Here is a 10611-nt window from a genome sequence, read left to right as displayed (position 1 = left end):
CCTTTTAAATCTTTCACCTCTCCCCTTAAACCTATGCCTTCTTTGCACTCCCCTACGCTCAGAAAAGACCTTGGCATTTGCCTATCCATGCCCCTCATGATTTTATAAACTTCTATAAGGTCACCCCTCAGCCTCCGATGCTCCAAGGAGAAAAGCCCCAGCCTATTCAACCTCTCCCTATAGCTCAAACCCTCCAATCCCAGCAATATCCTTGTAAATCTTTTCTGAACCCTTGCAGGTTTAATAACATCATTCCTATACCAGGAAGACCAGAATTGAATTGAATGCAGTATTTGAAAAGTGACCTCACCAACGTCCTGTACAGATGTACGTGACTACCCAAGTCCTATATTCCATGCACTATTTACATTTACATGCTAAATAGCTGCAGGTAGCCCAATTTCAGGATGGGGAAGTGAGAAAGGTCTTAGGGAGAAAGAAGAATGATGGGAGCAGGAAGAGATGCTGAACAGATGGAGACCATCACCACCTTCAGCACAACTAGGGATGGGCAACAAAATGCCACCCCTGCCAGCAGCAGCACCCAAGAGTTAATGAAGAAGGAAAAAGATGTTTTGTTATGGATGCCTAATGGACAAGTCACTTTGGATTGCTTACTTCTTCTCTGGGTCCCATGTTAAGTGAATGAGTAAACACCAGAGCCATTTTAGAGGGTGCTGAGAACCATTATCAATAAAAAGAAACACGGTACAAAATTTCACTCATTCAAATATGAAGCTTTTTACTCTGATAATACAATACATTGTAGGTTGCTCAATGCTTCATTGTATCACATCTTGATATAGCAGGATGATTTTTTTTTTAAAAAAGGTGATTTATTTGTCAGTATCATTTTACTGGTGCTTGTGTCAGGTCGTACGATGAGAGTCCACTTCAGTGCTGAAGACGCTAGGTGTGTGGCATCGTGAACAGACACAGCTTGATGAACGGCTGGTACATTCTGAGCCAGCCACTCGACGTGTCATTTTCTTTGCAAATTTCATAATCATGTCTTCCATATCTCGGATCTTCATCTCCATCTGCTGAAGTTTCCTCATGATCTTCTCTTGGATGGCAAGCCCTCTACGGAAACGTTTGATTTCCTTCCTTTTTTTCTCGCTTTTCATGTACTTTTTGGTGGAGGTGGATCCTATTTTCAAAATGCATGCGTACTTCTCCCACATTTTCTGCAATAAACACATTCAACAGTTAACAAAGTGCGGCTTATGGGCCACAGAAGGTGTTTCCCCAGCAGGCCACAAAGAAATCCACTCAAAGATGATACACATTTGCACCTGATTGAAGGAAGTGATCTGTTAATGGCAGAACAGTGCTGTACAGCTCAAGCTGATGACGGACAGAACCCATGTCATTGTCTTATTTTATGAGTTCTATAGCACAGTGTGAAAAGCCAAATCCCAAAATCAACTTCTTTTCTAGGCTAATCTCATCTCGGGCAACAGTTGAGGCACTGCAATTAGTCTTAGTGATTTATGAAAAGAAAGCAGCCAGTGTCTACACACTTGTGTTGGTTGCTCAGCAATCCAACACCTTCTATGCTGAAAGTAGGTGTTTGGACATCAGAGGAATGTAGGATCAGGCTTAGCTACAATTGACCCATTCCCATCACAGAATCCTCCCCACCCCAGACAACTTAAATTATCTACAACTCCCACATGCCCCCTCTCCTCAAAACTGAACAGCCTGTAGAGTGTGATCATCAGGGTGAGATACTGATTCAAATGGGGTTATATTCCTGCAACAGTGAATGCATTCAGGAGCAAGGCGAGAAATTGACAAATAAGGAACAAATAGAAGAGAGAAACTTATGTAGCCTGTCAGTATCAGGCTATTCCATGTTTTGCTAGATATGTACAAGGCAAGTTTTAAAGTATGTAGAATTACCTATAATTTACAGAAACAAGCTATTAAACCAAAGCCTACTGTTCTCAAAAGCTTCTTTCTTTCTGTCACTCTATCAACACAATCTTCCATTCCTTTCTTACTCCTGTCTTTCTCCAACTACCTTAAATACTTCTGTGGTATTCATGAGAACATTCTTCTGAAATTGAATACAATCAGTCAATTTTTAAGCACAAATCAGGCCCGATCACCATAATAGTTGTATTTGTTCTCAACATGTTTGACAGAAACAATGAGAAAGTGTCCTTTTATTCCCCTTTCTTGGAATGTCAGTGCTTCTGGCAAGGCCTGTATTTGATAACCACCCCTAATCATCCTTAACTTAAACTCGGCCATTTCAGAGTCGAAAAATTTTCATCTATTTACAAACATAAAAAATCTATGTAAACCTGTCACATTCTTAATTGCAGCCTCCCATTAGTGATGCTACAGCACCACCATTGGTAAGAGGCTGTACCTACAACATTTTAAGTTTACACAATTTCCTGGATACATCTGGACATTGGAAGTTTAAACATTATAATAAGAAATACAACAAAGGTATTTAAAGTGTTTACCAACTAAAGTCTGTGCATCTTTTAATGTCACTTTATCTGAAGACTGTACATGACTGTGATTCCTTGAGTGCATCCGTAAGGTGCAGGCCTCACTATATCCAAATAATCCATGTAAATTCATATTACACTAACCTGTATAAAGAAATTCTACATATAAACTGCTAGCTGAAATATCATTATTCCATACTTGTAATAGGTAACTGTTTACTTAATAATGCTATTTGTTAAATATAATGCATGTTCTTTAATTACATAACTAACCATTATCATAGTCTGGATCCTACGTTTCTTTATAAAGTTAATGAAGAAACATATCAAGACAATTAGGCAAGCAACCAGGAAGGCACGGGCTAGGAAATTATCAAGGATAAAGCTTAAATCAGTTTCCTGTGTTATGTGGGGTGCACACCAAGACTTGGAGGATGTGCTAGTGAAGTCACTTGGGATGGTTTCTGTCCGAACCCTTTGCCAGGCCCGGCATCCAGTAGCTTCACAGTGCTCAGGATGAGCACCCCGTTTGGAAGAAAAAAACTCAGAAAGTAGCGCGGCCATTGAAACCTAGAGTAATAATAAGCTGCAGCTGCATGAGTAAGATTTTGCCACTGGCCAAGAAAACCCTGGCAAATACAGCACAAACACTTGTGAATTATGAGGTAACAAGTACCATTTGTGATGCCTAATCAGTTTAATGTGCTCCCTACCCCTCATCATTACTAAAGTTTGATTGGATCTTCTTCCCACCCCACCCCCATTTTCAATCAACCTTTGTGACATAAGAATCATATAAATTAAGCTTATGTCATGATCAATTGTGTGACTCTAATAAACCCTGAGCTTGAGTCCCCAGGCACTTGGTCTCAGGCAGCTAAGATAATGCATGGTATCAAACGCATCCACCCAAACCAGGGCGAGTGGACCCAGTCTGGTAAATCACCTTTGCATCCTCTGAAGAACCCTCACATCCTTCCTAACGTGTGATGAGCAAAACTGGATGCAATACACTAGTTGCCACTCAACTAATGCTTTATAAAGATTCAGTATGAAGTCCAAGATCTTCTATGCCTTGTAAACCATTTTTTCAATATGTCTTGCCATCTTCAAAGGTTAATACACAAGGATCCAAAGTTTCCTGCACATTCTTTAGAATTGTGGCATTAAGTCTATATTGTGTCTTCATATCCTTTCTGTCAAACTGCATCACTTTGCACTTCCCTGGAATAAATTCCATTTTGCAATCTACTTTCACCAATTTTAGTAGAATGTTCTTATTTCCTCTCCCACTGTTCTCCTGTTCTGTTCCACCCATTATCCAAAGGTAAAATCACATTTACACTTTTAGGTTCTGTGACTACATTTCAATTTGAGTATTCCATTTAAAGCTGGGTATTGAAGTTAGTCATTGTTACAAGATCATCAACTTCCAATATATAGTGTGCTTTCTTTCATCATCCTGGCAGGACTTTAGCAGAGAAATAGTGGGATTGTTATAGACTCCAGTTGTTAATCCTGCCCTCGATTTTCAGATGAACTTGAGTAAACTATTTCATTTCCTTTCTTCTGAAGTTGGAGCTAATTGTTTCAAGGCTTTGGCCCTCCAGGGGAGTCTCACTCTACAAATGCCTGGATCTAAAGAGTTGAACATGAAAGTCATCATGGTTTTCCCAGCAGGAGTCTTTACTTTAATTAACATCACCATCGCTGAGTCTAAAGATTACAGGGTAGAGACCCCGTTACAGACTGTTTCATTGAATGAAGACGAGAGTCCCGTTTCTGAATTCAGAGCTTACACCCACCCTCCACATCATCATCCCATCCTTTATTTTGTGGATGGTGGCCAGCCCACTGGTACAGTGAACGTCACAGTCATGCACAGTCATGTGGAGGTGGTGACGGCGGGGGGGGGGGGGAGGTGGTTCATATCTGAGCCTGAGTTACTGTTAATCGGCCTGTACACCCTTCCAATTCCTTCACATTATTCGACAAGAGACAAGTGTGACGATGTGCCAACTACCGGACTGGTAATGAATGACTTTCCTTACTGCAGTGCTGGCTGAGAATGAATGATGCATTCAGTCAGTCCTTGATAGTGAGACAGCGACACTGCAGTTCTTGGATTTGACCAAGCTGTGCATCTTTGTTACACGCCACTAATTATGTGCATAGTATTATCTTGCAAAACATAAATATTTTGTAACCGCAAATCAAGCTTAAAATGATAATGTGCAACAAAAGGGACAGACGGCTGCAGTAAAGCTCCTGTTTACATTTTCAACTTCTTGTAAAAGCGATTCTGTACAGGGAGCAGGGGACGGTAACAGTCACGTCCTAGAGCTGACCCTTTGACATTAGAAGGGGGAGTGACAGCTGGGGAAGAAGGCACCTTATCCCTCAAGCTGACAGCTTTGGAGAGATTCCATGCCCCCTGTGTGCAATGGTGAAGAAAGAGCTTACGCATAATGGATTGCGCCGTCTGTGCATTGAACACTCCTCTCCCAGCCAGCTCTATGGACAGAGACAGAATAGAGAGACCCACTCAAGTGTGGCAAGGGCCTGGGTTGTAGCAGTCACAACGAAAATAATCCATTATCGTGTAACCACAGACGTCTTTGTGCGAAATTCCTTCGGAAAGTAGCAATGAATCTACTTAAAATACGTTTCCATTCCCCATTCTGGGGTACAGGTGCAGGAATCTGACCACAAGCATTATTTTTGAGTTAAAAAGGATGGGGAAGTAAATTAGCTCGGATTACAACTTCTAGTTATTAAGTAGTGACTTGAAATCAGTAACTGTGACTACATCTGTTCATCTGTATTTTGTGTATCTGCGTATATGTGCATTTCTCGATATGAGTGTGTATCTGTTTGTGTGTCTGTATGTGTCATTGTGCGTGTATTTCTCTATATATTGTCTGTTTATATGTGTGTGCTCACGTGTGTGTGTGTTTCTCTTTATATATGTGTTGTTTGTATGGGTGTGATTGTTTGTGTGGTACAAATTTTCAATGCAGAGTCAGGAATCTAACAGCTGGGTGGATTTTAGGTTTCTGCCAGCATGCCTGAGATGCTATTTTTTAATTCAAATGTCCTACTTGAGTAGGATGAAAGCTCAGTGTTGGAGCTTCAGGAGACAGGATCTATGTGCCTGACGTCATTAGCAAAGGCAGATGACAGCCATTTTGGGAGCTGCCACTGCCTTGCAAAAGAAAGCAGATGGTCCCTTAAGGCCTGACTGTATCTGTGATGCTGAAACAGGCCATACTGACCACTAGAACCAGTGCAAAGAAGTGCAGGAAAAATCACATCTAAATCAAAGATGAGAAGGTTTCTGTGGGCCCCGCATCCAACCTGACAATAATAGACACCAAACTATGTGCATTTACTGAAAATTAAAGATTAAAAATGCAATCAAAACACTAGAGTTCCTTAACAAGCTCATTAATGAACTTAAGGGGGCATTAAAGGAGCAAAAGGGCAGAACAGTGGCCTCACAGCACTAGGGACCCGGGTTTGAATCCACCCTGTGTGCAGTTTCCACATCCTCCCCATGGGTTTCCTCCAGGTGCTCCAGTTTCCTCCCACAGTCCAAAGATGTGTAGATTAGGGGGATTGACCATGGTAAATTTTCCATAGTGTCCAGGGATGTGCAGACTAGGTGAATTAGCCATGGGAAATGGAGGGCTATGGGAAAAGGGTAGAGGGCTGGGTTTGGGTGGGATGCTCTTTGGAGAGTCAGTGCAGACTGAATGGGCCAAATAGTCTCATTCTAAACCATTGAGATTTGATGATCAATTGGCAGTGAGGAAAATTCTCATCTTCCACCCTCTCACATCCTGGTCCCTGGCCCCTACCAGCTCATTGTAAAACGATCTTAGAAGCATCAGGTCCCAGAAATGACCTCCGAGACCAGGATTTTGAAATGGCCCTGATCCAGGCCCTTGTGTTGCTGTCATTTGAAAATCCAGTTCTGTGACTGTCACTCTTATCTGTTCATTTCTTTTCTCTTAAAGTGTTGGATTCAGTGGTTTGGAATCTTTTCTCCGGGTGCATGGTCAACAACAACTACACCTTGTATTTATGTAGCACCTTTGACTTGGCACAATGTGCTTCTCAGAGCAATTATCAAATAAAAGTAAACATTGAACCTTACAAGGACAGGCGACCAAAAACTCCAACTAAGAATGAAGTGGTGAGGTGACCCTGCTCCTGAATGTCCCTCTGTATGACTGGAGTGTTAGGAGTACTTGGGTCTTGAGTTTGAAAGTTTCTGTATACATTAACAACTCCAATCTCCTTCAAGGTTAAAATACCTGATGCTACACTGCATCCCAAATAAAACATGGCAAGATGGGGAGCACTTGCAGGAGTGACCACTTACTCTGGGAGCCCAGAGGAACCCTACACCCCCTTCGACTCCACATCCACCGTCCCAAGTCAAGGACCTTCAATAAAACAGAGTAGGAGAGAAATCTGTTTTTAAAAGTACAACAGTGTGGATCTCCCACAGCAAGCTGAGCAGCAAACCAAGTCCAATACTGCTATAATATGTGACATTTACAAAATCATTGGGCTCATTTTAAATTCTATGGGCGCTGAAGAAAATGTAAATGCACAGTTGCAGATGATAAAAGAAATGCAAAAGCACAGCCTGGTGTGGATTGAATAGTTCAGGCAGGAAGGCTTCAAGCTATATCTCAAGTCTGTGCTGTGTCAGCTGTAGCTCACAGTGGGAAGTACGCCTGCTTCTCAGGCTCAAGATTCAATCCCCACACGAGGATTTAGAGAACAAAAACTCAGCTCCCACACCAGTGCAATGGGGAGGGAGGGCTGTGCTATTGTCAGTGTGGTCTTAAACTGGAGCTAACTGCCTTCTCAGAAGGATGTAAAAGATCCCAGTGCACTATGTTGAAGAAGTGGAGTTCTGCCATGGCCAATATTTATCACTCATCTGGTATCACTGGATAAAATGCTCGGATTGCCTAGTGACTCATTGCTATTGGTGGGAGTTCGCTGTGCAAATTGGCTGCTATGTTCCCTACATTTCAACCAGTATGGAGAGCTGGCTGTATTTTCACTAGGCTAGCAATCCAGGGGTCTTAAATTAGCACTGAGGATGTGGGTTTGAATCCCCTCCTCCTCCAAGGCTACTTATGGAATTTGAATCCAATTAATTTAAATTTCTGGAACATACAGCTGGCCTCTGTAATGATGACTACGACAGTGATCATTGCCTTTTGTCAAAACGCATCAGGCTTACTAAGGAAATCAAGCCTACATGTGACTCCAAAACCACGAGCAATGTGTTTGACTCTTAACTGCCCTCTGAAAGGCTGAGCAAGCCTAACCATTCAAGGGCAATTAGGAATGGGCAAAAAACGATGGTCTTGCCAACAATATCCAGATTACATGAAATGATAAAGGAGAATGGGGCTACGTAAATGTACTTATTTTAAAGTCTTCAATTGTTGATGTTTGGAAGTCCTAGTCTATGGAAATTAATGTGAAATTGGCCACATGTCTAATTGACAACGTGGAACCTTTACCACAAAGTATCCAGGAATAGAGAAAGCTTCAGCAAGTCTCCATGGTTGTAGGGTCAGCTGGATTGTTTGTGAAGAATTTCCATTTGACAGCAGCTGGTTCATAGACCCAACAGCCATCATTGCAACACATTGTGTGGGAAAAGAAAGGTGCAAAGAGCAAATCTAAAACATAAAATGCAACCACTGCATCATCGAAGATTTTTCATGCAGCTTCCCGCGCAAATATTGTTTGCTTGTTTTCTGCAGATTAATGGAAATAATCTGTATTTCCATAATGCCTTGCATGACCAGTAATGTCCCAAAATTTTTACCCAGCCAGTGAAGTGTTTCTGAAACATAATAACTATCACAGGAAACTTGTCCACAAGACGATCTCATAAGTAGAAATGCGACCATGGTTTTATCATTTATTTTTAGGTATTGCATCTGGCTTAAATGTTGACCAGTCTCAAATTGTATCCCTTAGAAACCATCAAATTGGAGCTAGAAGATTCAGGGTTAATGTCAGGAATGTCTTCAAACAAAGCTGTAACTCTTTGGGTAACAGGAAAGAAAGTGGCATTGCAGTACCATCAAACCAATGGCTCAATGGTTAGTGCTGCTGCCTCACAACTCCAGGGACCTGGGTTCAATTCCATCCTCGGGTGACTGTCTATGTGGAGTTCACACATTCTCCTCTGTGTCTGGTGGGTTGCCTCTGTCTGCTCTAGTTTCCTCCCACAGTCCAAAGATATGCAGGCTAGGTGGATTGGCCTTGCTAAATTCTAAATTGCTCAAAGTATCCAGGGATGTGCAGGCAAGGCGAATTAGCCACTGTAAATGCAGGGTTATGGGGATAGGGTGGGTCTGGGGTGGGATATTCTTCCGAGGGTCAGTGTGGACTCAATGGCCAAATGGCCTGCTTTGACACTGTAGGATTTCAACAAATCATGATCTCATCAGATTGAAGCCTATAAAATTCTGACAAGGGAAATGTAGAAAGAATAGTCCAGAACCCAGCCTGAGAATATGGTGTAGGCCATTTAGGATTGAAATAAGGAGAAATTTCTTCACCCAGTTGGTAGTGAGCCTATGCCTTGGAAAGCATTAAAGCCAAAATATTGAATGATTGCAGATTCTACGACAGGTGCTGTTTAAATGGTCCCCCCTCTCAATATTCAACCAGCTATCTATAATGGCAATGAGAGGAGAGTTCAGATTCTGTACTGTATTTAGAAACTTTGTGCAACAGGGAAATCATGCTTGGCATATTGAAATAATCAAGGCCACTTGAATTGAATGTGCCAATTTTTAAAACATGGTCAGCTGTTTTACACTGTGCCAATTTAATTTCTTCATGGAAATCTGACTCACTTAGCTACTAGGAAAAAGTGAGGACTGCAGATGCTGGAGATCAGAGCTGAAAAATGTGTTGCTGGAAAAGTGCAGCAGGTCAGGCAGCATCTAAGGAGCAGGAGAATCGACGTTTCGGGCATAAGCCCTGAAGAAGGGCTTATGCCTGAATCATCGATTCTCCTGTCACTTAGCTACTAGCCCATTTTATGCTGCTGGCCTTAAATAGTTTCACACCTTTACAGTCTCACTTTGTGTTTGTGAAGGTTGAATGTTGGAGGTTTTCGGGTGAATTTGATGCGCAAGTAATCATTAGATACTAACAACACCTAATAGGTTGTTAAATTGCACAGTCCAAACAGGAGAACAGTAGTAGTAGAGTACTTGCCCCTTTTAAAAATAATATAATGTATAAGAGGTGACAGTTTGCTAGGATCTCTGGAACGACCAATAACTTTCAAAAAGGTGATGGAGGCAGGTTCAACTGAGGCATTCAAGAGAGCATTGGATATAAATAGTATACACAAGAATGGGGGGGGGTAAGCAGGAGGCTGGCACATGGTGATGATGCTTGATTGAAAAGCTGGTGCAGGCACGATGGCCTGAATGGCCTCTTTCAGCACTGAACCATCCTGTGATTCTAGCATATAGGGCGAAAGCTGGAACAGGCTACTCAGTTGGATGATCATATTGAATAGCATAGCAGGCTGAAAGGGCTGAATGGCCTACTCTTTCTCTTATCTGCCATGTATCTAATGGCAGACAAGGCTCAAGAAGCTCTTTAGATCAAGTAGATTGGACGGGGCAGTGTTTGTGCAGTGTGTCCAGGAAGCTTTTCTAACTCAGTATGTAGATTGTCCGACCAGAGGGGAGGCCATATTGGATTTGGTACTCGGTAACGAACCGGGACAAGTGATGGGCTTGTTAGTGGGTGAGCATTTTGGTGATGGTGACCACAATTCTGTGACTTTCACCTTGGTTATGGAGAGAGATAGGTGTGTGCAACAGGGTAGGTTTTACAATTGGGGAAAGGGTAATTACGATGCTGTAAGACAGAACCTGAGGAGCATAAGTTGGGAGCATAGGCTGTCAGGGAAGGATGTCATTGAAATGTGGAACTTTTTCAAGGAACAGATACAACGTGTCCTTGATATGTATGTACCTGTCAGGCAGGAAAGAAATGGTCGTGTGAGGGAACCTTGGTTGACGAGGGAGGTTGAACGTCTAGTAAAGAGGAAGGAGGAGGCTTACATAAGGTT

The 10611-nt window shown here is 42.1% G+C and overlaps 1 protein-coding gene across 4 annotated transcripts in view; it reads right to left on the bottom strand.

The window, feature by feature from the left end:
• Positions 1-716: 716 nt before the first annotated feature.
• LOC122563531 (transmembrane and coiled-coil domain-containing protein 2-like) overlaps positions 717-10611 on the bottom strand; it is a 58592-nt gene continuing 48697 nt past the window's right edge. For all 4 annotated transcript variants that reach the window (XR_006315630.1, XR_006315628.1, XM_043717377.1 and 1 more), the window contains exon 2: positions 717-1187. Coding sequence is in view for 2 of the 4 variants with exons in the window: in XM_043717377.1 (XP_043573312.1) it covers positions 870-1187 (318 nt within the window). In the remaining 2 variants the exon portion in view is untranslated. The remainder of the gene's footprint in view (positions 1188-10611) is intronic.

The sequence above is a fragment of the Chiloscyllium plagiosum genome, chromosome 27 (genome assembly GCF_004010195.1).
Source record: "Chiloscyllium plagiosum isolate BGI_BamShark_2017 chromosome 27, ASM401019v2, whole genome shotgun sequence".
Lineage (NCBI taxonomy): Eukaryota > Metazoa > Chordata > Chondrichthyes > Orectolobiformes > Hemiscylliidae > Chiloscyllium > Chiloscyllium plagiosum.
Note: the sequence above shows the minus strand (reverse complement) of the source record. Positions and strands in the feature narration are given on the sequence as shown.